This window comes from Leptinotarsa decemlineata, unplaced genomic scaffold, assembly GCF_025532065.1.
Source record: "Leptinotarsa decemlineata unplaced genomic scaffold, Ldec_3_MD MMD2_tig00004433_RagTag_RagTag, whole genome shotgun sequence".
Taxonomy (NCBI): domain Eukaryota; kingdom Metazoa; phylum Arthropoda; class Insecta; order Coleoptera; family Chrysomelidae; genus Leptinotarsa; species Leptinotarsa decemlineata.
The window spans coordinates 694,993-722,971 of NW_027412608.1; the positions used below are offsets into that span (position 1 = coordinate 694,993).

General features: G+C 35.0%; 2 protein-coding genes across 6 annotated transcripts in view; both read left to right on the plus strand.

The window, feature by feature from the left end:
* Positions 1-27,979, plus strand: part of LOC111508414 (uncharacterized) — a 546,485-nt gene that overhangs the window by 430,050 nt on the left and 88,456 nt on the right. The window lies entirely within an intron of this gene.
* LOC141484109 (uncharacterized) lies at positions 6,895-27,864 on the plus strand. 2 transcript variants are annotated; one of them, XM_074179169.1, is made up of 3 exons: positions 6,895-21,801; positions 21,857-22,115; positions 22,344-27,862. In XM_074179169.1, the coding sequence occupies exon 1, from the start codon at positions 16,947-16,949 to the stop codon at positions 17,697-17,699; it is 753 nt and encodes a 250-aa protein (XP_074035270.1). In that variant the 5' UTR covers positions 6,895-16,946; the 3' UTR covers positions 17,700-21,801; positions 21,857-22,115; positions 22,344-27,862. The 2 variants fall into 2 exon arrangements, with proteins under 2 accessions (XP_074035270.1, XP_074035269.1); XM_074179168.1 differs by having other exon boundaries at positions 17,719-21,801; positions 22,344-27,864.

Genomic DNA, 27,979 nt, shown 5'->3' on the forward strand with positions numbered 1-27,979 from the left:
CCAATAATGACAGTACATTTGTTTGAACATTATTCTGAACAATTCTTGTTTCTACATGGTCATTACATTCTTCCAAAATCTTAAGTTCATTTCGGGTTGAAACAAGAATCTGATTATTTGTTGATTGCTTCATAATTTCGAAATCATTAATGACTTCAATGAATTTACAGGTTTTTAAATCAGATAATTGACCATCGTTTGCGTAAGGTTTCTCCATACAAATATAGTGTTCGTTAATGTTCTTGCACTTTTCATTTGTCCATAATGTTTTTGAATTTCCACTCTCCAGTAATTCATAAGGATAGGGTGGATGTAAGATTTGGAAATGAATATTAGGTAGAGGATAAATACGTTGATAGGTGTAGTTATTAGAATTCAGGATAGGAATGTATAATATACTAGTGATAGTGTTATTGATTATTACTGATTTGATTTTTCGAGAATTCGACCACTTCAAATAGGTAATTTTTGTCAATATCGATTAACTGATTTAGCTGATAGCTAAATGGTTAGTAATTTTTCTCAACTCTCGAATATTTCTAAATTAGTTATTTCGTTAAAGGCTAGAGAGATTGTTCTCTGAACTGATTTTATTTATGATTTCTAAAAGATTCTAGCATTAAAAATGTTTTGTTGCATCATCAGTTCAATACTTAATGTTTCGTTTGTTTTGGATATAGTATCCAGAGACTTATTGAGGTTTTCTTGGATTATATTCAGATCTTTTGCATATCTGTCAGTTAAGTGATTTGCAAATGACGAAAACTTGTTGACTTGTTTTATTGTTTTCTCTTGATATTATAAAGTCTTCGAATGTTTTGGTTTACTTCTTGTAAATCCGTTTGATCCAAATTACCGGCAATGTATCTAATTACTGAACCTACAGCATTTACTAAAGTTCTTTTGCTTCTTGGTTTCAATTTCGATATTTCGTTTTCTATTTGTAAACAAAGTTTATGAACTATAAGTGATAATGTATTCTGCAATCGGGAGTTGTCGAATGTCTAATAAATACGTATTGGTGACTAGCGTGTTATAATTTAAAGATATTTGACTAATATTAAAATAGAAATAAAACTTATGGTAGTGATAATTCATTTTTGCTAGGCCTAATTCTTCTGGAAAAAAATCATTTGATTCAATCTCTTCTACTTGAAGGGCCAGGGAGATTCCCAGGGGGATCGTCCTGTAAAGAAATATTTTTCTTAATTCTTTTGACTTTTCTTACATTTATATTTGCTGTTTGTGTTTTTTCTCTAATTCCAGTTACTTTGTTTCCTTTAATACTGCTGTTGTTTCCTTGATAACTATCAAACTCGGAAATGCCCAATAAATCCTACTTTTAGTCGGGATAAACTTTTAATGACTTTTCCTTTGACAAATTATCAGTAACTATCTAAAACATTTTGTTTTTTATCTACAGGGTCGTATTTTCTATAAATAAAGGCAAACTAATAAAAGGATGAACAAATCAATATAACATTTTCCCCCCCGCTGGAGGAATTACTTTTTCTCTAGCTCCAATCTGCAAATTTTCATGACTGGGCGCCTATATTCCGAAGTTGAGGTTTTTACGTCGACGACTCGAATTCTGCCATCAACTCCTGAATGAACAGCCGTTATTTTACCTAATTTGCACTTATAGCGTGGTGCTTGATCGTCGACCAGGATGCTCATGTCATTGAGTGCTATGGGATTGCAGTCATTAGTCCATTTACTTCGCTTCGACAAGGTTGGCAGATATTCTCTTGTCCAGCGAGTCCAAAACGAATTAATTAGCATTCGAGAAATTTTCCATTCTCTTCACAGAGTATTCGCATCTGGATTGATTGGTACCAAATCACCTTCTCCGTTGGAAGAGCCAATCAAAAAATGATTCGGAGTGAGTGCTTCTGCGTCAGCTGAATCCATCGAAACTTTTGTCAATGGTCGGGAATTAACAATTTTCTCCGCTTCCGCAAAAAAGCTTTGTAAAGTTTCTTCTTTCAGGGATGAGTCGTAGAGTACTTTGCCTATGACACTTTTCACTGAACCTATTAACCTCTCCCATATTCCTCCCATGTGGGGAGCAGACGGTGGAATGAATTGGAAGCTAATACCTCTTGACGACAAAGAATCAATAATCGCTGTTCAATCTATTTCTTCCATGGCTTGGCAAATTTCGTGTGCAGCACCTCTCAGATTTGTTCCATTGTCGCAAAATATGACCTGAGGTTTGTCCTCTTCTAGCCGACATTCTTAGTATGGCTTGAATCGTGGAATCGCTACTCAGACTATGTGCAATTTCTAGATGGATAGCTCTAACTGCCAAGCATGTGAATAGCACACCCAATCTTTTTTCGCATTTCCTACCAATCTTCACCATAATTGGGCCAAAATAGTCCATTCCAGTGTTAATGAAAGCTCTAACACCTCTCTTTAATCGTGCTCCAGGTAGTTGACCCATTAGAGGTGGTAAAGGTTTGCTTTTCTCAATCCTACATTTCAAACAGCTTGAGAATGCTGATTCGACTGCAGCTCGACAGTTTATCACCCAGTATTTCTGTCTGATTTCATTTATGACTAATTCTACTCCTCTATGATGAAATTTTTCGTGATAATTTTGTATCAACAATTTGGTGAATTCATGTTTTGGACTCAGAATGATGGGTTGTCGTGTGCTTTCCGCCATAAATTCTGTAAAATTCGTTCGTCCACTCGGTACCATAATTCCATCTTTCATTTCTGGGAATAAACAGGCTAGTTTGCTTTGACCACTCAGAGATTTCTTCTGGAAAACACTCCTGTTGAACATGTTTCAGTCATATCTTCTCAGCTTTTAGGATTTCCTCTACTGTTAGGTTTGGAGGAAATTTTTCTTTGTTCCTTACAATTTCAAAAAATCTCAAACACCATCCGGTGGTCCTGATCAGTCTATTCCACTTCGAAAATCGGCGTATGTCTGGGAGGCATTCTTCATATTTTTGAAAAATGACAAAACATGTTTTAATTTTCTGATTTCTCATTTTCATTCAAATAGGAAGGTCTTTTATTTTCGATTGGCCATGATTCTTCTGAATTTTTGAGAAAATAAGGACCAGAAAACCATTCATTTGAAATTACTCCGTTGATTTTTTCCTGCGTGTAGCTTCATCCGCGATATTGAGTTCAGTTGGGACCCATCACCATTCCGCTATACGTGTCAATTCTTGAATTTCACCGATTCGATGTGATACGAACGGTTTGTAGTTTCTTCCGTCTCCTCGTATCCAATTCAAGACACATGATGAGTCGGACCAATAAAACATTTCATCTGTGGGGAACTCGAGTTCATTCCTTATCACTTGAGCCAGCTGACTGGCCATCACTGCCGCCTGGAGTTCAAGCCTAGGGATGGAAAGAGGTTTCAGAGGAGAAACTCTCGTTTTCGCTGAGATAAGACAAACATCAGTTCTGTTTTCTCCAATGATGCGAAGAAAGCTAACTGCTGAGAATGCTTTCTCACTACTATCACAAAATGTGTGAATTTCGATTCGTAATGCTGATGGAATCAATAGACTATAGCATCTTGGAATTTTGATCAGTACAATTTTCTCCATGCCACTCAACCAATCTTTTCAAGCAATGAGAAGTTCTTCAGGTAACAAATCATCCCAATCGATTCCTACTCGCCAAATATCTTGCATCAGTATTTTACCTCTCACCGTGAAAGTAGAGATCAAAACCTTCCTCTTTGTAGGTTGTTCCGCCACTAAGTTTTCTGAAGTCAGTCTAAAGGAAAACTCGTCGTTTCTGGAATCCCACCATAAGCCTAATTTTCGATGTAAGGAAGTGTCATCGATATTTTTTGTAGCATATCATCAGATAGCTTATCTCGAATCAGTTGGGAGTTTGTCATCCAGCTGACTACTTCAAATCCCGCAACCTTCTGAACTTTGCATACTTCTATTATCATTTCTAGCGCTTCTTCAGTGTCTTTTGAATCCAAATAGTCATCTACATAGAAGTTTTTGATAATAGCTCTTCGGATGTCTGGATTCGTAGAAAATTCTTCAGCATTCGAGTTTTTTACGAATTGAGCACATATGGGCGAACAGGTTGCTCCAAAAGTCATGACCAACATTTCATAAATATCAGGAGGTCTGTCGCTTTCCAATTTTCGCCAAAGGAATCGTTGAGCACATCTATCTCGTTCTTGTATTCCTACTCTATGGAACATCTCTCGAATATCTCCACAAAAACCGAATCGCCTTTGTCGAAATTTCCATAAAATTGCAACCAATGACTGCAACAAATCTGGACCAGAGAGTAGAGCATCATTCAAGCTCATTCCTCTTGATTTTGCTGCAGCATCAAAGACTAGCCTGATTTTATTCTGTTTGTTGGGATTTTCTACAGCGAAATGAGGGAGATACCAAAGATGAGGATTGTCAATTTTCTCTTCCTCTAAGGTCAGCTTCTTTATATATCCTTTCTCTTCATATTCCATAATTTTCTTGCAATATTCCTTTCCAAATTTTTCGTTCAGACGACATTTTCTTTCGACACATTTTAGTCTTTGGAATGCCGTGAATTTACTTTCAGGTAGCTGTATGTTATCGGTTTTCCACAATAAACCGATTTCGTAGTTTTCTCCGGTATACTTTAAGGTGTTTCTCATCAGTTTTAATGCTCGTGAACTTTCACAAGATGGTTGGTCGGCTGCGATCAAAGTACCAAATGTTTCGGTCAGATAAGATTTTTCTACCATCTTCTGCAGTTCTTCATCAGTCGTCTCTTTTTCACAAATGTGTAAAGTATGGGCTTTGAAAGAGTTTTTCCCGTTATTTGGACTTGGGTCGTGTACAGCCCAACCTAACTTACATTTACTGGCTACAGGAAGATTTTCTGGGCCGGTTCTTATCTGTCTCGCAAGTATCAGATGTATGTTATCTTGTCCAATAAGCAGTGAAGGTTTTTCGTGATCGATATCTTTTATTGGAACACCTTTTAGATGTGAAAACTTTTTCCAATCGGATATGTTGATGTGTTGTTCTGGTAACGACATATGAGTGACAGTTCGGACTCTTTTCATAGTAAACATTCTGCTGTCGTCATCAATTTTGGAAACAGTTACGTCTAAACGAACGGAATTTTCTTCAACCATGACATTTTTGTTTGTCCATTGTAGACAAAGTGATTCCTTCGTTCCAGTTAGCCAAGTGTCTCTGCTACTTCTGCATCTAATAATGTCACCGTAGACGCCTCATCACAAAGAGCAAGAATAGGGACAACACGTCGTGGACCGTATAATTTTATACGAATCACTCTCAGAAGAATAGTAGTGAAAGGTTTGTTGACAGAGCATACTCTTCCTCGATTATCATCATTAGTATCTCTTCCTATCGCTGCCTGATTGCTATTGACTTCTAATTCTTTGTGTAATAGAAGATGATGATGAAGTTTACAGCCGTTTGTTCCACAAATCTTCCTCTCTTTACATTTGAATTTTTGATGATTCTTTTGAAGGCAACTGAAACATAGTTTTTTTTTCCGGTTACCGTTTCCCATCTCTTATTCAGGTCATCATGATTCTTTTGCGGAAAAATGCTTTCTTGATGTATTTTGTCACAGTAACCACATGTCTTGGAGTGTTTTGGGTGTGAGTATTGCATACTCTTTCATTTCTTTTCATTTGATTTGTGAATTTCTGTGAGAATGTTTCATTGCGTGGAGTACTAACATTACACGCAAAGCTTGCTTTCTCGTTCAACCACAAAGAGAAATCTTCCAAATTGATATCACCCTTTTTCATTTCCAACTTTTCACCCCAGGATAATTTCATTGAATCCGGAATTTTCGTCAGTAATTCACGAATAAATTGAGGATTTTCGAGATAACGTTTACTTCCTAGACTCTTCATGATCGAAACCATGTTGCTCACCTCTGCAGAATAATGAATCAGCTTTTCGAAGTTATTTTCCCTTATGGAAGGAAGGATGCTGATTCTGTTCATCAAAATATCTATGATGTATTCAGGTCTTCCGAATCGTTTCTCTAAAGTTTCAATCACAAGATCTACGTTATCGGCAGTTATTAGAAATCTCTGCAGCTTCAGCATGATCTCTTCATTGCTGTAGTCACAAAACTTGCGAAGATTCTTGAAAGACTTATGAAACAGGGGCCAATCTTGGGGACTGCCATCAAACTGTGGAAAATCCTTCTCTAACATTTTTCGTATGTGAAATTTATCTGGATTCATTACTTCAAGTGACGTTGGGTTTTGAGTTGTTGAAGCTGGGAGAGAAAACGTTCTGAGAACGTTTGCAACAGTTCCGCAAAGCTGTTGTGTGTCTTGTGATGTGATATTTCCTGGTTTCTCTTCGGGAAATTGTCCTTCGACCTTGAGTATGTCATCATTGGGTTTCTCAGTTTTTTCAGGAATACGTGACAGATTTTCTTGTCTATCATAATGAAATTGTTCAGATGTGTAATCTACCCATTGAGACACTCTGTTTCTTTGTTCTAGTTCTTCAACTAATTCTCTCCTGATATTTTCGCTTCTTGCTTCTAATTGAACGTAACTGCTACCTTCTTCTTGGGCATCTATCTCGGCTTCATGCAATTCTTCTTCGAGTTGAAGACGGTGTAAACTATCAGCTATTTCCTTCTTCTTCAACTCTCTACGGTTCTTTTCTTCTAGTTGTTGTTCTTCCAGTTCTAGCTCTCTGGATTTTCTTAGTAGCTCCCGTCTTTGTCTTCCTATTTTTAGAGCTATTCTTTTCTTTTTCAAATCCAAACTACTTCGTCAAGATAATCCGGTATCCCTTGAGGCTCTCGAATGAACAGACTGCTTTGAGTGAACCTCATGTATCAAGGAAGCTGACTCGCCGGATTTATATTCAACGACTTTTTCAGGTAGTTTGTCTAGAATGGATTCTGGTTTCTCACGACTTCCAAATCCGTTTGGCCATACGTAGTCCGATGACAGACTTTGATTCAGACCTGCACCTTCTCGCTTGGACGTACGTTTCTCCATATCGTGATCACGACGGGGTCACCAAATGTTGTTTCCTTGATAACTATCAAACTTGGAAATGCCCAATAAATCCTACTTTTAGTCGGGATAAACTTTTAATGATTTTTCCTTTGACAAATCATTAGTAACTATCTAAAACATTTTGTTTTTTTATCTACAGGGTCGTATTTTCTATAAATAAAGGCAAACTAATAAAAGGATGAACAAATCAATATAACAACTGGTTACATTAACTTTTTCAAAAACGGGATTTGTTTTCCTAGTTCTAAGTTTTCTGAAGTAATAGTGAGGTTCATTCAAGGGTGGACTTTCTGTATTTTCATTACGTTTATTCAGAATAGCTGTGCCTTTTTCTAATTGGTTATGATATAACTGTTTATAGAGTGGTAAAAGTTCTTGTTTTCTTTTAGCATTATAATTTTCGTGATTTTTTTTTAATCTATTGCGTGAGCATTAAGGTTGTCGTAGGGTCCGTAAAGTAAACTAAAAGGTGTATACCCCGTGGTTGAATGTACAGATTGGTTATATAGAAGGCAGGCGGTGATCATTAGATTTTGTGGTCTCGTTTTTGTTCTTTTCTTTTAAAATTCTAATTTTCTTCAAATGCGTTGAATGTAGTCTTTCATTTGGCGAATTAGAGTTTGGATTATAGTTAGTAACATAGTGTATCTTGATTCTGATTAGATTACTTTATTTATTTTTAAATTCCTTCCCTCCATCACATACTATTTTAGTAGGGTAATTGTGATGTGAAAAATAATGTCTCAACTTATTGATGATTGTTATTCCTGTGGCGTCGTTAATGTGATAGGCCTGTGCGTATTTTGAGAATAGGTCTATAATTGTTAAGAATTTTGATCCTTCGAAACCGAATGTGGATTACTTCGAATGGTTTTTTGGCAAGCATTGGTCCTTGCAATGATGTATTGTAGGGATGTCTGTCATATTTATTTTCTAGACATGTGGTGGTTTTTCTGAGTTTGGGGTCGTGAAAATTGGATTTTCTATGGCTGTATGCTGGTATCTCTTCTGGTATCTCAGGACTATTTGCGAATATTTCGCCGGCATTATCTAATATTGACTCAGTATCTTCATCTGTATCCACGTTTGGAATTAATGATAACGAATCATCGTCATTTTCGTTTGTTATATCAGAACATAATTTTTCATTAACATTGATTTCGATACGTGAGAGTGCATCAGCCACAAAGTTTTCTTTACCTTTGCGGTATTTCACTTCATAATCAAATTCTTTTAATCTCAATCTCCATTTAACTAATCTAGAATTCGGTTCTTTCAATGAGAATAGCCAAACAAGAGGTTTGTGGTCAGTTTCAATTGAAAATCGTTTTCCATAAAGATAAGGTCTGAAATGTTTAGTATTCTCTACTATCGATAATAATTCTTTTTCAATAGTTGAATAATTTTTTTCGGCTGAGTTAAGAGTTCTACAGTAGTAAGCAATAGGGTGATTATTTCGTGATAAAACTCCTCCTAATGCAATGTTACTAGCGCCAGTATAAAGTTGAAAAGGTTTTGAAAAATCTGGATAAGCTAACACAGGGGCGTTAGTTAATAATTCTTTACATTTATGGAATGTTTCTATGTAATCAGAATCGTTCGGGTTAATTTTTGTTCCCTTTTTCAAACATCTACTGAATGGTGAAACTATTTTAGCAGAATTGTTAATGAATCTACGATAGTAACATATTAATCCTAGAAAGGCTTTTATTTCCTTTGTTGTAGTGGGTAACGGTACAGCTTTGATTTTTGTAGGATTAGGTTTAATTCCCTCAGGTGTTATAATGTGTCCTAAGAAAGCAACTTCTTTTCTGAAAAATTCTGACTTATCCAATTGAATTTTCAAATTGAATTCACGAAATCTGTCAAATATTTGTTTTGAATGAATTTAATGATCGTGAAGCGATTTTGAAAATATTACGTCATCCATGTAGACAAAGAATGCTTTTATGTAGATATTCTCTAAGGATGTTATCTATAACTCTTTGAAATGTTGATGGAGCATTTTTCAAACCAAATGGCATACGGGTATATTCATAGTGGCTGTTATTTACTGAAAATGCGGTTTTTTCAATACTTTTCGGGCTCATTTCAATTTGAATAAAAATCTTTTGCCAAATCGAGGATTGAAAAGTAAACACATTTACTAAGGTTATCTAAAATCCCATCAATTCGTGGTAATGGATATTTATCTTCTATTGTTTTTGCATTAAGTTTTCTATAGTTTATTACAAGTCACATTTTTCTTTGTCCTGAAGCGTCAATCTTTTTTGGAACTATCCAACAGGTGACCTATAAAGTGAAATATTTTATCTTCTAATAATTTTTAAATTTGGTTTTGAATTTAATTTTTCAAATGATAAGGATATCTAAAAGATTTACAATATATAAGATCGTCGTCAGTAGTCCTTATGTTATGTTTGATAGCATTCGTAAAAGTTAATTGAGAATCGCTATTATAAAATATGTCGTTATATTCGTGGCACAATTCAAGAATAGTTTTGTATTCTTCTGGATTGAGGTGTTCTGTTCTGATATTCTTTTTAAAATCAAAGTTATGTTTTATTTTCATAGGTTTTCTAATTTCCATATCGACAATTGGTTCAACATTAATCGGCTGATGAAAATGAATTTCTGATTCGTTTACTTCGATAGGTAATTCGCAGTATCCTCCATTGCTGATAGAGGATACTATCGATTCGGGAATATAGGTTTCTCCAATTTTCATTTCTGGAAGTAAAACTGGACCGTTTTCAATATTATTGGGGAATTTTAAGTGATTTTCTATTTTTGTAGTATAAGGTATAAAATTGTCAGGATTTAATTCTATAAAGAATGGAATTTCATTTCCTGCAATCTCAAGGGTTTGGTTTTCGTAACTTATTTTTGCTTTGAGCATTTGAAAATCATGATTATCTAATAAAGCGTGGAATCCATCGTGCCATTGAATTACATGAAAGTTTATCTTGTTATCTATTCCGTATTCTTTCAAAATTGGATATGAGATATTCTTGTCGTCTTTCATTGTTTGGTTTATAGATTTAATTGTGAACGGTTGGAGAAATTCAAACTTGGAGAAATATTGTTGAGCGGGACTTGGATTTATATTACTATTACTAGCTTCGAAATCTATCAAGATTCTCAAGTTGAACTGAGGTATAATTACAAAAGGTAATTTAGGTTTTGAACAAATAGAATTTAAGTCACATTTTTTAACTGATGGGGCAGGTATTTGAAAATTTTCTTCTTCAAAATTCTCAATTTCATTGTTTTGCAATGAATTTTCATCATGAGATTCCGCATTTAAAAGCTCTTCTGCATTGAAAGTCGGTCTTGATCTTGGTGTGAAGAAATTATTTGTACGCGGTTTCAATGTTCTTCTTGTCGTAATTGACATGGGAGTGGGGTCATTAGAACTATTCTGTACAGGTCTAGGATTATTATTATCATTATTAGAATTCTGATTCCGTGAGTTGAAGTTTATTGGACCTCTAAGAAAATTATTATTATTTTGTGGCGTTCTCATAGCGCTAGGATTGGTATTTTGGAATCGTGGTTGATTATTTGGAAAATGATATTTTGGAGTGAAATTTTGATAATGTGATCTTTGAGGTTGGTTGTTAATATTTATATGGGGTTTCCTTGTATTAACTGGATTTTTTGGTTCATTCCTCATAAAGCTTATTCGCGCTTTATTATTGTCAAAACGTCTACATTCAAAAAGGGCTTGTTCGATAAAATCAATAGGCAAATTCAATAGATGTGAACAATACGGTTCTAAAATTCCTGATTTGAAAGTATTCAAGGCTTGTTCATTGTACATTCTTTCTTTACAAATGCGTATATCTCTGTTGTGTGTACGTATGTTTATGTGCTATAATAGTACTTGTAGTTTTGTTTTAATTTTTTCAAAATATTGCTCATAAGGCTCTGAATGTATTTGATAGCATGTACTCAGATCATGAGATAAAAGTTCTCCCGATCGCGGATCTCCAAATCTACACAACAAAGCATCTTTAATTTCAGACCATTGAGTACAATTAGAGGTTATCAATATACTTGTAGCTTCTCCGATTAATTCAGATTTGACTTGTTCGAAGAGTGATTCATTGAATAAGCAATTTTCTTCTTGTCTTTGTAATAATTCAATATAAGTTACTACTTGTTTTATAAAATAAGCAAGGTTTTGTGAGCCTCGTGAGTATTCTGGCAACATATCTCTTGCCATATTGATTTCTACTTGATTAGGGGCAGCCATTATATTATCGGAATGTCTTGAATTCTTAAAAATTATTGGTGATCTTGATCTACTTCTAGTCATAGAGTTTAATTCAAAATTTTTTTCCACTTGTAATTTATTAAAAAATGGAAGGAGAGGACTTACAGAAAAATCAGTAGTTTCATCTGGATCCTAGGCGTAACTCGTCTCTGGTAGTTCGATGAAGTATTCTCAAGCGAAGGCTCCAATAGAAGGTGGACAGCAGTTGACCGAATCTTCTTAGGGTAACGTTGATCTACTGGTGATCGATGATTCCAAACAAATCGTTGAAACGAACCGTTTCAACGTAGTATAACTCCGTTTCGGAATCCTGTTCGCAGCGCCAATTAAATAACTTGTTCGGAAATGAACTTTTTTAAAAACAATTTATTTCGTGACAATACAGTTTGATACATTCACTAGTTTAAAAACCAAGATGAATAATGAATGTTGAGGCGTTGCAGTTTCAAGTATTTATAGTGCTAATCTAAATCGATTCTTGAAGGTTAGTAAATATTTTGGAAAGTTCGAAAGTCTATTTAGGAGATAATCAACCATAATGGAATATTTGTGCGATATGAAGGTCGTTAACTGCGTTGACTATGTGTAGTTTTCAACAGAAATATAATCTTTTCGTGGAGGGTAGGTACACTGAATTCAGATACTCTGAATTTGATTCGCAGACCAAGATGTGTAATCGCTGAAAATGCTTTCACGATTCAGGATAAATGGAAAAAACGATATCACTTGCTGATGTTGAATGACATCACAATTTTCCTACGATCAACCGACTATCATTAACGGCTCACTGCTTTTTTGTCACGTATTATTTTTGTTTTTTTAAAGACGTAGAAAAATCTACGTCTCATCGTGCTATATTTTTGATGTTTTTTTTATCAAAATGGCCGCATTAGGTATATTCTTGCGAAAATATTGACGTTCATTATATTATCAAATAAAATACACTTCATATTGAATCATTCATTACTGAAATAATGTTGACTCATCTAAATTTAAAAAAATCTGTTTAAAATCTGTTTTTCCGTTAATCAGCTGTCGCCCCCATATTAACAACAACTCTCAGAAAATGAGAAACGTGTGCGAGCTAGGACTAACGAGGTCCTTCCTTTCAAGGTGTGATTCCTAGCACGGTTGAATATAAATATTTTTAATTTCATGTTCTTCATTGAAATCGTGAGGTGACAGTATCCACACAAGTCTCTGTATCTCTAAAAAATAACAAAGTTAGTTTCTTCAGTCCAAAGACGTCCTTAATGTTTTTCTTGAACGATGTATTTTGAGGCATCGTGTATACGTTCCTAATTGGGATCGCACACACCTGGTACGTATACCAATATGTGCTTATTCCTGATTGAAATCGCACGTTGAAACAGTTGATCAACCTGTAAATTTTTTCTGTTTCTGTTTGTGAGATTTTTCAATCTTAGGCATCTCCCGATGATGCTAACTGACCGAAGGCGCTTTTTTGAGCCTATCAAATATCCATAATGGATATACTGGAGAACAAGATTTTTGAATTGTTTGCAAGGTAAAAGGCATATGCGTGAACTACGATGTCCCAAAGTTGATAAATTTCTACTCAATAAAAGAAACTATTCTGAACCCTGGACACCTCATTGAAGTTTCATGCAAATAAAACATTTCAAAGAATACAAAAACATCACCGCTGATTTCACCAATGTCTTATAAAATTTCATTTTTCCCTACATTTGAGGAACTTTCAATTCTGGGTTTCTATGTTTTACATGGGAATAAAATCACAAGTCCCCTACGATCAACCCACTATCTTAAACGGTTTACTGACTTTCTGTCACGCGTCTAAAATGGAATAATGAAAGGGACCATTTCAACACATTATATATTTTTTTATTTTTTTGATGCGAGTTTCAAACACGCTACGAAAGAACATAAATGACAAACAACAGGCGGTCATTGTTTTTTCTCAAGTTAAATCAATGATCAAATCCAACACCATAAATGACAAAATGATTGTACGCTTCAAATCACAAAATTCAAATTCACAAATTCAAGTCACAAAATAACAGGAGGGGATCGATCACACGTTCAAACACTACATAGTCGTTTTCACATTTTTTTTTTCTAATGACATCTTATATAAATTTCCCTATGATTTTATGCTGGACAATATTTTGATAGTTTCAATAATTTCAAACTTAGAAGCGTTCTCATGCAGATGATATCCGTTTCCTATGATATTCATTCCCCCTATATCATATTTCATCACCGACTAAAAAATTCGTGAATATTCAACTATTTACTATTTCAACCAAATTATCCATTTTTCATTGAATTTCATAATTATACAGTGCTAATCAAATTCATGCTAATATCGTAGACACTATGATGAGAATTCTATAAAGGTCAAATTTCATTTGTGATTTCTTGCGTGTTCTGGAATAAATTCCAATAGTTTTTGTATCTACTTCTCGAATATCTTGGAATATCAAACACAGTTTAAATTTGAAGAGGGTATTCTTTGAAACTTTGCTTAAAAAAACTGCCAACGTTCGTCATTGACAAATGTTGTATTCATTGATTTCCATTGTGATCTATTACATCCATGATCGACATTATTGGTCTTCACACATATTGCTATGAATTCTTGCCCCCCTTTGGTACATTCACAAACAAAACGTTATATATTATTACAGTTAAAACCACAAAAATGATTTAGATATTCAAAACAGAGATGTTGAATATCTAAATTATTCAATTGCTTCGAAAATTTCCGATTTCCAAGTGGAGTATAGCATTTCAACGTGCGATCCCAATGATCAACGTATTCATAATCAAAAGTGTTTTGGAGTTAACGTTCCAAAATATGCTTTACATACGTTTCGAACGTTTCAGGTTTTTGTGTCGGGGTCTTAACGTTTCAACATGCGATCCCTCAATGTGTATAGGGTGCATCAAAATGCATCATACAAAATACAATATCGAAATAATTTCCTACAGATCGTTCACAGTGTGTTTTGTTATTTATTGACATTAGACTACGCTACGCTCCCGTTAAGCTGTCATGTTCTTTTCTCAAACGACGTATTTTGAAACATCCTGTACACGTTGAAGAATCGCACGTTGAAACGTTAAGGCCTCGACACGAAAAGCGGTTGAAACGCATGTAAAAATGACGTATTTTGAGACACTGTATACATTGAGTAATCGCATGTTAAAACTTTAGAGCCCCGTTAAACTGTTACGTTTTCTCTCAAATGATATATTTTGTCACACCTTGTACACATTGACGTCATGTTTCTTCTTAGAATACATGTCATTTTGACAAATGACATGTATTCAAACACAAAAACGAAAAACCCATGTATGTGGAAATGTCATTGCTTGATACTATTCTCCCCCATTGCTCAAGTTTCAAACGTTAACTCCAAAACACATTTGAATATGAATACGTTTCTCGTTGTGATCGCACGTTAAAACGTTAGACCCCCTAGCTTAGTGCCCTTCTGGCTGCAATCTTTGTTTTTTCTCTGTCGATGAATCCTGCATTCCTTCTCCTTCCATTTGACGTGCTGAACGTGACGATACGACTAATATTAACGAAAATGTCGCTTACTGCCCTTTCGGTATGTCACCATCTTTGATTATTCTCTACTCCACGCTGACGTCATCACATTCTTCCTCATAACACATACACATTGCATCGTATAACTCTTAAACACGTCACATCTATCTTGAGTTGGGTATTCCACAAGGTTCCGCTACTAGGTCTGAAAATGACTAAAATCAAGCTCTTCAAGAAAAGGTATGGGATTTTGAGCCAGAAAAGGCGTTTTTTATTGAATGACGTATTTTGAGACACCCTGTATACATTGAAGAATCAAACGCCGAAACGATAGAGCCACGTTAACTGTCATGTTTTTTAAATGACGTATTTCAAGACACCCTGTAGACATTGAAGTATCGCTCGTTAAAACGGTAGAGCTCCGTTGAACTACCATGTAATTTATTAAATGGCGTGATTTGAGACACCCTGAACACATTAATGTCATGTCTTTTCTTAAATAATGTGACATCCTGTAAACCTCGATGGCAGCCGTGTCTTTTATATCACGCTGGCAGCCATGTTTTTTTTACGCCGCACACCCCGTATAACCTACGCGGCGTTGTCTCTACGTAGGCCGTTCAGAGGTCTACGTTTTTCACTGCTTCTATTAGTTAAATGTCCTGTGTCACAGAACGTATTGGATCTACTGACGCAAAATCTAGGTATGACACACATCTTTCTAAAATCCATTAGAATAATATGAATCAAAGTGAGAACATATTCCCCTCTAGTAGGTTTTCACCTCCAATACCGGCGACTACTAATGATTTGGTAATTTACTTGGGGTATTTCCAAACTGTCTAAAAAAAACCGTACTCTTTGCTTCGCCGAGAACATTTTGAAAATAACTCACTTCGTTGTTCTATGAAGTTAGTGCAATTTCCTCAAGACTACCTGCAAATTTCCGCGAAATGGGAACAAAATTTGCAACTTTAGGTCGATAAACTAATCGTGCTCCCTCCAGTAATAGGCGAATACTCCAGTAGTAGCTTACCCAATTTCTTTAAAATAAATTAAGGTTACCAATGTTACATATTTTAAAATGTTTGTTCAAAAAAGGCAATAAATCATCTATTAGTATTGTCTCCATAATTGGAAAAATCATCAAAAAATTAATAAAGGAGCGATTGTACCAATACTTTGGAACGAGGTTACGAGTTTGTATATTTTAGTGAATCCCAATATGGATTTTAAAAAAACATTCACTACTCATACTGCTTACGCTTACAAGATGGATGACATAGTGGAGGGTCTTGATCAGTGCAAGTACACTTCTTTCACTTTACGCGACTTGACCAATGCTTTTGATTGTGTATCAATTGTGATATACATTGAAAAAATGAGTCATTTGAGAGGTACCATTTTGAGTCTCCTTGTTGGAAATTGTATAAACACCAAAAAGGTTATTTAGATACTTGTAGTGTCATCTAGTTATCAGAAGATGAATGACTTTAAATTAAATATAATGTAGTTTTTTTTAGCAAACATATATTATTATCATTGTCTAAGGATTTATAATCGTTCAACCACAATGTGAAAAGCATTGGATGGAGGTTGTCAGAGCCATCTATATTTTCAAAAACTACACCTCACGATTTGATCTCCACAAACTTTATTTGAAAAATATATCACATGTTTCGCTAAAACATTAGCTTTTTCAAGTGATTTATAAATCAATCGTGAGATGTAGTTTTTGAAATTACTATGGATCTTCATCAAGTAACGGCCGAATCAATCAGAAAACCATCTATATTTTTTTACCAGAAATTCTGAAATTGTATCCTGTTATGTGGCGCCTTCATCGGAAGATAAGCAGAACTTTCATTGAAGAAAGTGTAAAATAAAATAATTGTTATATTGATTTGTTCATCTTTTTATTAGTTTGCTCTATTTATTGAAAATACGACCCTTTAGATAAAAAAACAAAATGTTTTTAGAAGTTACTGATAATTTGTCAAAGGAAAAGTCATTAAAAGTTTATCCTGACTAAAAGTAGGATTTATTGCATTTCCGAGTTTGATAGTTATCAAGGAAACAACATTTGGTGACCCCGACGTGATCACGATATGGAGAAACTTACGTCCAAGCGAGAAGGTGCAGGTCTGAATGAAAGTCTGTCATCGGACTACGTATGGCCAAACGGATTTGGAAGTGATGAGAAACCAGAATCCAGTCTAGATAAACTACCTGAAAAAGTCGTTGAAGATAAATCCGGCGAGTCAACTTCCTTGATACATGAGGTTCACTCAAAGCAGTCTGTGCATTCGAGAGCCTCAAAGGATACCAGATTATCTCGACGACGTAGTTTGGATTTGAAAAAGAAAAGAATAGCTCTAAAAATAGAAAGACAAAGACGGGAGCTACTGAGAAAATCCAGAGAGCTAGAACTGGAAGAACAACAACTAGAAGAGTTGAAGAAGAAGGAAATAGCTGATAGTTTACACCTTCTTCAACTCGAAGAAGAATTGCATGAAGCCGAGATAGATGCCCAAGAAGAAGGCAGCAGTTACGTTCAATCAGAAGCAAGAAGCGAAAATATCAGGAGAGAATTAGTTGAAGAACAAGAACAAAGAAACAGAGTGTCTCAATGGGTAGATTACACATCTGAACAATTTCATTATGATAGACAAGAAAATCTGTCACGTATTCCTGAAAAAACTGAGAAACCCAATGATGACATACCCAAGGTCGAAGGACAATTTCCCGAAGAGAAACCAGGAAATATCACAAGACATACAACAGCTTTTCGGAACTGTTGCAAACGTTCTCAGAACATTTTCTCTCCCAGCTTCAACCATTCAAAACCCAACGTCACTTGAAGTAATGAATCCAGATAAATTTCACATGCGAAAAATGTTAGAGAAGGATTTTCCACAGTTTGATGGTAGTCCCCAAGATTGGCCCCTGTTTCATAAGTCTTTCAAGAATCTTCGCAAGTTTTGTGACTACAGCAATGAAGAGATCATGCTGAAGCTGCAGAGATTTCTAAAAGGGGAAGCAAAGACTACAGTTGCAGGAATGATGTTAACTGCCGATAACGTAGATCTTGTGATTGAAACTTCAGAGAAACGATACGGAAGACCTGAATACATCATAGATAGTTTGATGAACAGAATCAGCATCCTTCCTTCCATAAGAGAAAATAACTTTGAAAAGCTTGATTCATTATTCTGCAGAGGTGAGCAACATGGTTTCGATCATGAAGAGTCTAGGAAGTAAACGTTATCTCGAAAATCCTCAATTTATTCGTGAATTACTGACGAAAATTCTGGATTCAATGAAAGTATCCTGGGGTGAAAAGTTGGAAATGAAAAAGGGTGTTATCAATTTGGAAGATTTCTCTTTGTGGTTGAACGTGAAAGCAAGCTTTGCGTGTAATGTTAGTACTCCACGCAATGAAACATTCTCACAGAAATTCACAAATCAAATGAAGAGAAATGAAAGAGTATGCAATACTCACACCCAAAACACTCATAAGACATGTGGTTACTGTGACAAAATACATCAAGAAAGCATTTGTCCGCAGATGAATCATGATGATCTGAATAAGAGATGGGAAACGGTTACCGGAGAAAAACTATGTTTCAGTTGCCTTCAAAAGAATCATCAAAAATTCAAATGTAAAAAAAGGAAGATTTGTGGAACAAACGGCTGTTAACTTCATCATCATCCTCTATCACTCAAAAAATTAGAAGTCAATAGCAATCAGGCAGCGATAGGAAGAGATACTAATGATGATAATCGACAACAAACCTTTCACTACGATTCTTCTGAGATTTGTATAAAATTATACGGTCCACGAGGTGTTGTCCCTATTCTTGCTCTTTGTGATGAGGCGTCTACGGTGACATTATTAGATGCAGAAGTAGCAGAGACACTTGGGCTAACTGGAACGAAGGAATCACTTTGTCTACAATGGACAAACGAAAATGTCATGGTTGAAGAAAATTCCGTTCGTTTAGACGTGACTGTTTCCAAAATTGATGACGACAGCAGAATGTTTACTATGAAAAGAGTCCGAACTATCACTCATATGTCGTTACCAGAACAACACATCAACATATCCGATTGGAAAAAGTTTTCACATCTAAAAGGTATTCCAATAAAAGATATCGATCACGAAAAACCTTCACTGCTTATTGGACAAGATAACATACATCTGATACTTGCGAGACAGATAAGAACCGGCCCAGAAAATCTTCCTGTAGCCAGTAAATGTAAGTTAGGTTGGGCTGTACACGGACCAAGTCCAAATAACGGGGAAAACTCTTTCAAAGCCCATACTTTACACATTTGTGAAAAAGAGACGACTGATGAAGAACTGCAGAAGATGGTAGAAAAATCTTATCTGACCGAAACATTTGGTACTTTGATCGCAGCCGACCAACCATCTCGTGAAAGTTCACGAGCATTAGAACTAATGAGAAACACCTTAAAGTATACCGGAGAAAACTACGAAATCGGTTTATTGTGGAAAACCGATAACATACAGCTACCTGAGAGTAAATTCATGGCACTCCAAAGACTAAAATGTGTCGAAAGAAAATGTCGTCTGAACGAAAAATTTGGAAAGGAATATTGCAAGAAAATCATGAAATATGAAGAGGAAGGATATATAAAGAAGTTGACCTTAGAGGATGAGAAAATTGACAATCCTCATCTTTGGTATCTCCCTCATTTCGCAGTAGAAAATTCCAACAAACCGAATAAAATCAGGCTAGTCTTTGATGCTGCAGCAAAATCAAGAGGTATGAGCTTGAATGATGTTCTACTCTCTGGTCCAGATTTGTTGCAGTTATTGGTTGCAATTTTATGGAAATTTCGACAAAGGCGATTCGGTTTTTGTGGAGATATTCGAGAGATGTTCCATAGAGTAGGAATACAAGAACGAGATAGATGTGCTCAACGATTCCTTTGGCGAAAATTGGAAAGCGACAGACCTCCTGATATTTATGAAATGTTGGTCATGACTTTTGGAGCAACGTGTTCGCCCGTATGTGCTCAATTCGTAAAAAACTCGAATGCTGAAGAATTTTCTACGAATCCAGACACCCTATTAGCTATTATCAAAAAATTCTATGTAGATGACTATTTGGATTCAAAAGACACTGAAGAAGAAGCGCTTGAAACGATAATAGAAGTATGCAAAGTCCAGAAAGTTGCGGGATTTGAAGTAGTCAACTGGATGAAAAACTCCCAACTGATTCGAGATAAGCTATCTGATGATATGTTACTGGCGGCTACAAAAAATATCGATGACACTTCCTTACATCGAATATTAGGCTTATGGTGGGATCCCAGAATCGACGAGTTTTCCTTCAGACTGACTTCAGAAAACTTAATGGCGGAACAACCTACAAAGAGGAAGGTTTTGCAAGCTTTGATGTCCGTATACGACCCGCTAGGTTTGATCTTTACTTTCACGGTGAGAGGTAAAATACCGATGCAAGATATTTGGCGAGTAGGAATCGATTAGGATAATTTGTTACCTGAAGAACTTCTTATTGCTTGGAAAGATTGGTTGAGTGACATGGAGAAAATTGTACAGATCAAAATTCCAAGATGCTATAGTCTGTTGATTCCATCAGCATTACGAATCGAAATTCACACATTTTGTGATAATAGTGAGAAAGCATTCTCAGCAGTTAGCTTTCTTCGCGTCATTGGAGAAAAGAGAACTGATGTTTGTCTTATCTCAGCGAAAACGAGAGTTTCTCCTCTGAAACCTCTTTCCATCCCTAGGCTTGAACTCCAGGCGGCAGTGATGGCCAGTCGGCTGGCTCAAGTGATAAGGAATGAACTCGAGTTCCCCATAGATGAAATGGTTCATTGGTCCGACTCATCATGTGTCTTGAATTGGATACAAGGAGACGGAAGAAACTACAAACCATTCGTAACACATCGAATCGGTGAAATTCAAGAATTGACACGTATAGCGGAATGGCGATGGGTCCCAACTGAACTCAATATCGCGGATGAAGCTACACGCAGGAAAAAAATCAACGGAGTAATTTCAAATGAATGGTTTTCTGGTCCTTATTTTCTCAAAAATTCAGAAGAATCATGGCCAATCGAAAATAAAAGACCTTCCTATTTAAATGAAAATGACGTAGAGCTGAGAAATCAGAAAATTGAAACATGTTTTATCATTTTTCATATATATGAAGAATGCCTCCCAGACATACGACGTCTGGGAGGCATTCATTCATTAAAAGTTTATCCCGACTAAAAGTAGGATTTATTGGGCATTTCCGAGTTTGATAGTTATCAAGGAAACAACAATAATGAATGAAATAATGTTGACCTGAATTGAAATCGAGATTGCATTCGGATGTTTGGAATATCAGAATATCATTTACAATAGGAGAAATATAATGGTTGAGTTTGGTGAATGTTTATCAACATTCATCATAGATGAATGAAGCATCCAAAATGCTTCATGTATAGATTTCATTGGACTTATTATTAAAGGATGCAAAATTCCTCTTTGTGCGAATGAAATTATTTCAACTAAATTGTTCTGATTCAATTTGAAACTAGTTAAAATCAAATCAAATATAGATACCAGTTCATTCACCTCAAAGGTAAGAGGTCTTTTATCTCAAAATTTGAACTATTTTCATTCAGATCATTAACAGATTTTACAATTCTACTTATTTTGGTATCGAAATTATCGAAGTGAGTATTTGTTCTGTTTATTAAATGAACAACAATAGAGCAATCCAAACCACGTGATCCAATATGGCGGCGTAAGGCAAACAATCTAGTTATTGTCATAAGAGTATCATTGGTTTTGGTGACGTTCGCTATTGTGGAGTGTTTTTTCACATTTTTGGAGATTTTGCGGTGTTTAATTGCAATCAAAATGGAAAGTGAATACTTTAAATCCCTATTACTGAACAGCAGAGACGTTGCTAAACGGTATGTTCGAAAAAATACACCATCATCTGTTTACATTTTTATCATTGTGTTACAGATATATAAAGAAGTTGAGATTGGTCAATGGTTTAGACTTTTTCTCATTGAATGTTTCTAATCTGGATTATTCAATTGATGGCGTTCCTCCAGTTATATGTGTGGATATTGCTTCGTATTTGGTTTTTACCCACAGTTTTTATTCGCATGTGCAGATGAAGGCATATAAAGGTTTGGAATTGTATAAATATTTCGAATCTGGCTTCGTTGTGAAGGTGGAAACAAAGATTGAGAACAATTTATACATTTTAGTTGCACAGGTGAGTTTTTGTAAGCTAGCAGTATGCTAACTTTCCGATTTCACAATGGTATAGTTAATTCATCTAAGAAGCGATACACGTGAAATTGTGTGTATCCACGATCAGCTATACCTGTGACTTGTTATGTTTATTGTCTTCTTTGTTGATCAAGAGAATGATTCCATTTTTTATTTGAACATCCCAGAGTGATTCTTACAGTAGATACTAATCCCAATAACGTATTTTCAGGTCAAGCATTCACAGAAAGCAAATGCGAAACCTTTAGATGTTGGGTGTATCATAGCAAAAGATGGAAGCGAATGTACAGCTCACTGTATTTTTATGGCCGGAAACAGTGAAGTTTGTAGTCACGTTGACGTCATATTATTTGCTGCTAATTATGCAAATACAAAGAAAGCGGCAATGTCATGCACAGATATAGAAGCTGTTGAAGATGTTGGGTGTATCATAGCAAAAGATGGAAGCGAATGTACAGCTCACTGTATTTTTATGGCCGGAAACAGTGAAGTTTGTAGTCACGTTGACGTCATATTATTTGCTGCTAATTATGCAAATACCAAGAAAGCGGCAATGTCATGCACAGATATAGAAGCTGTGTGACCAATGCCATCCATGATACAGATGTTCTCAATTGTACCAGCACATGAAATGGATTTTGAGTTCAGAATTACTATGGATTTTCATCAAGTAACGGCAGAGTCAATTGAAAATATTTTGAATTGTTGAATTTGTTTTGTATGAAAAGCTCCATTTTGAGTTTTATTGAGATATATTTATTGTCTATGTTTTTATTTGATGAGTGTGCTGTGTACCATGAATATCGACTTTTAATTAATAAATTTATCAAGAACATTTCTTCCATCGTTAAATCAGTCCTTGTTAAAATGCCTCTTTCTTGTCCTTCTCTAGGTTCATCATTATCAAAGTCGAAATCCATATAAGACGGGTTCATTTTGTCCACAAAAGACATTTCAAAATCATGTTGATACATACGTATTTCAACTGAAACAACACCATTTACTTGAGTTAATTTTGTTTTACCTAACCTCTCTTTTCTTTCAACATCTTTATAAGTCTTTCGAACATTTTGTGCTAATGTCCCATGTTCTGCGAAGGAACCCAGTCAGGTTGGTTTCATCCTCTAAAGAAGCAAGTTTGCCTGAGAATAATATGTATATTATCAAGTAGTTTTCACTAAACGCAAAACAGCTTTCAGAGGAAACCTGAAGTATCCAGAGACTCACTTGTTATAAAATATCTAGTAGTAAACTTGAAACCACTCCCGGTTTTAGAAGAAGTTAGAAGATCCAATAAACTTCAAAAAGCGAAAAAGTTTGAAGATTATGTCACCTATATGTGCACAAGTGTTGGTCAATCTTGTCATAATATAGATGTGAAAGATGTGTTGAAGAGGCTTTTTCGAGACCTGATGCTGCAAAATGGAAGAAAGCAATGAAGAAGGAAATCTAAACATTTCAAAAAAATTAAGCATGTGAATTAGTAGAGCCACCACAAGATGTAGTTATAAAAAAAACAGGAGTACTCAGTTACAGAAAATGCTATTATTACAGAGTATATATGGAATAAATATTAAAAATATTGGAATAGAGAAATGTAAAAGTAAATGCTGAAACAAAGTATTTATAAAATATTCGTATAAGTAGAATTACAAAGAGGAATGTTATAGGAATAGTTATAGTAGATAATAAGTGGGTTTTCAAAACAAAATTTGATATTGAAGGTAATATTAGTTTATAGGGCCAGATTAGTAGCTAGATGTTTTGTACAAAAAGAAGAAATAGATTTTGATGAAACATTTCTCCAGTTGTTAGGCACAGTACACTACAAATATTACTTTAGCAGTTGAACTTGATTTAGACATCACACATTTAGATGTGTGTATAGCGTTTTTAAATGGTTTTCTGGATAAACCAGTATACATGAGGCAACCAGATGTTTTTATATGTAATGAAAAAACCAACAATGGAATGTAAACTTAAAAAGGCAATATATGGCTTGAAACAAAGCTCTCGAGCATGGAATTCGAGAATAAATGATTTCTTGCTGAATTTAGGTTCTAAAAAATCTAAATGTGAAACTTGCGTTTCAAGAACGTTTCAACATTTTTTAGTAATCATAGCTCTTTACGTTGATGATTTTTTTATTTTTTCAAATAAATAATAATGAAGAAGTGGATGATCTTTAAACAATTTTAAGCTTAGAATTTGAGATAAAAAATTTAGGTGAAGAAAATCATTGTTTGGGGATGCAAATTATTCGAGATAAGTCGAAAGGAATTATACAGTTATCTCAGAAAAAATATATAAATCAGATATTGGAAAGATTTCATATGCTAGATTGTAAAGTCTTACAATCTAGCATGTTCCATAGGAGTTCTCACAGTCGTGAAATGAATTTGAATTTCAATTAATATGAACATGTTGAAAATGATGTAAATTTTCCGTATCAATAACTCATAGGTAGTTTGATGTATTTAGTAGTTCTTACAAGACCAGATTTATGTTATACAGTAAGATCAACACCAAAAAGGTTATTTAGAGACTAGTAGTGTCATCTAGTAATCAGAAGGTGAATGAATTCAAATATAATGTAGTTTTCTTTAGCAAACTTATATTATTATGTTAATGTGTTTCAAATAAAGTCAGTAGTTACTGAAACTTCGAAGGAGGAACTATTATTCATAACACTCCTCAGCTTCTATCTCGAAAACAGTTATCAGTGTGTTGATCTCAATAACATCAAACCCGACATCAAACTTATACGACATCGAGTCCAGTAATTGGACTTTTTTCATTTATTGTGTACATTTACGACTTATATCAAAGTATTATAGGTACCAACCAAATGAATTTTATTTGCTGATGTCACCACTCTTCTGGAATGGGATAAGTCACACATAGATTTGATTCGTACTGTTGATGAGAGCAAAAACTAAGTCTTAAATTTAATGAAAGTAAAACACAGAACTCAATTGTGTTCTCAAATCCACCCCATTAGAAAGCACAAAATGTATATTTTCTTGGTACAATCATCGACGATCGGTTAAACTGGTCCAGCGACCAGTTTAACCAGCGATTATGTACTTCATAAGCTCTCTAGAGTTTGTTTGTTCTAAACAATTTGTTCTAAAACAACTCAAACCAGTAACTATCTTACTTCTCTTTATTTCATTCTAAACTATCATATGGTATCCTATTTTGGAGCAACTCAAGTAATGCAATAATGGTATTTCGATATCAGAAAGAAGCCATTCGTATTTTAGCAAATGTAGGATACATAGATCACTGTCATTAACACTTCATTCAGCTTGGTATCAAAACGATGTGCATGTATAAACATGTGTGCATGTATAAACATGCACATCGTTTTGTTAGAGATACATAAAAACATAAACAAATTTGAGAAACACTTCGATATAAATCAGTATAACACAAGATCTGCAGATATGTTAAATCCCCAACGGCACAGACTAGTTGTTAGCAACAAAAATTCTCTGAACCTAAATTTGTATAATGTTCTCGATAAATCAAAGGAAGCATCATCAAAAAGTTTCTCCTCGAGAAATGAATACAGGGTGTAACTGAATAAGTGTAAAACATTTAAGGAGGTGATTCCTCATCGAAAAAAGATAGGATCTTTCATAAAAAGAAATATCATTGGAGCATCTTTTGTTAAGATACAGCCCCTTATAGGGGGTACATAAAATTTGTATAACAATTTTTTTCACAAGCACTAAAAAAGTTACAATATTGAAATTAACCTGACGTTTTGTACTACCAAAAAGACACTTAGCCAGAAATTTATTTGGTTTACCCCATGGTTGTAAGGGGTGGAAAACGCAACCCCTAAAATGTATTTCCAATGTAACTTTTTGTATTATTATTTGTTCACCATTTAAAAATTCATTTTCGATAGCCTGTTTCATTCTAAGCAAAAATTTCTCTTGGGTTTTTTGCCCAAAATAAACCAGTTCGCAGCAAAAAATTATTTCAGGAACAACTACAGAGATACATGCGAAAATACGAAACTAATCTATCTAGTAGGTCGCTATTAGTGATAGTGACAATTAAATTGGTATGACGCTGTCACTTTGTGTGATGTCATGTTCTTAATTTGTTACTTTAATAATTAACTTGTTATTGAAATGGCATACACAAATGAGGAAATGACTGATATGCATTACGTTTACGGTCTGTCGCAGAGGAATGGGTTAGAAGCTTCTAAAAGATATGCTGAAATGTATCCTCAACGGCAGCATCCTTCACATAGAATATTTGCTCGACTTCATCAACGATTACGAGAATATGGTTCATTCGACAAAGGAACGTAGGATTGTGGTCGCCATCGAGAAGTACGAACACTACAGCTTGAGGAAGCAGTACTTAATTTGACTGAAGAACAACCTACTACTAGTACTAGAAAGATTGCTTTCCAGCTAAATGTTGATCATATGACGGTATTTTGAATTTTAAAGGAACAACTCTTATACTTTTACCATCTGCAACGAGTACAGGCACTGTTACCGCGAGACTTATCGAACTGTCTTGCATTTTGCAATTGGATGCTGGAAATGATTAGAAGAAATTGTGAGTTTCTGAAGACGATAGAATTCACAGACGAATGTAGTTTTTCTCGGGACAAGATTATTAATTTTCATAATTTTCATAATGTGCTGATGAAAACCCTCACGCTATTGTCGAAACTAACCATCAAGAACAGTTTTCTCTTAACGTGTGGCACGGAGTTGTTGGATATAATTTAATTGGGCCTCATTTTCTACCTCCTCGATCAAATGGTGAGGCATACGTTCAATTTTTAAGAGAAGTGCATCCAGTACTGCTGGAGGGAGTTCCTTTGGGCGTCAGAAGGGATATGTTTTTTATGCATAATGGGGCTCCCGCCCATTTTAGTCAAGTAGCACGTCATCATTTAACTGAAACATATGCAAATCAGTGGATAGGTCGAGGAGGACCACAGAACTGGCCCGCTCGATCTCCGGATATCAATCCTCTCGATTTCTCTATTTGGGGCCATTTACAGTATTTGGTTTATCGTACTCCTGTTCGCGATGTAGAGGACTTAAGAAATCGCATCATCGATGCTTGCAGGGTAATCAGAGAGACTCCAGGAATATTTGAGCGAATACGTGGCTCAATGCGCCGACGTCTAGACGCATGCGTAATGTCTGAAAGTAGACATATTGAACATTTACTTATGATGCACTGTTTGGAACCTTTGGTGTAGTAATGAATATTACTGGAGTTTTTTCCAACACCAAATCATTATTTTTAACACCTCGACACGTGTTTCGATCATCAAGTGATCATCTTCAAAGAGGAAGATTAAAACTGTTGGTTTTTCGATCACTTGGTGATCGAAACACGTGTCGATGTGTTAAAAATAACGATTTGGTGTTGGGAAAAAACTCCAGTAATATTCATATTGAACATTTACTATGATTTCCGCATGTTATGTATTTTGTTATTAATAAATTAGTTTTGTTTATTACTCTTCAATCGTTTAATGCAGGTACTAACTACAAAATAACAATAATTAATCCAGTTCGCATTTAGGACGATGTATCTCTGTAGTTGTTCGTAAATTAATTTTTTGCTGCGAACTGGTTCATTTTAGGCAAAAAAATCCAAGAGACATTTTTTGTTTAGAATGAAACAGGCTATCGGAAATAAATTTTTAAATGATAAACAAATAATAAGACAAAAAGTTACATTGGAAATAAATTTTAGGGGTTGCGTTTTCCACCCCAAATAAATTACTGGCTAAGTGTCTTTTTGGTAGTACAAAACGTCAGATTAATTTCAATATTGTAACTTTTCAGTGCT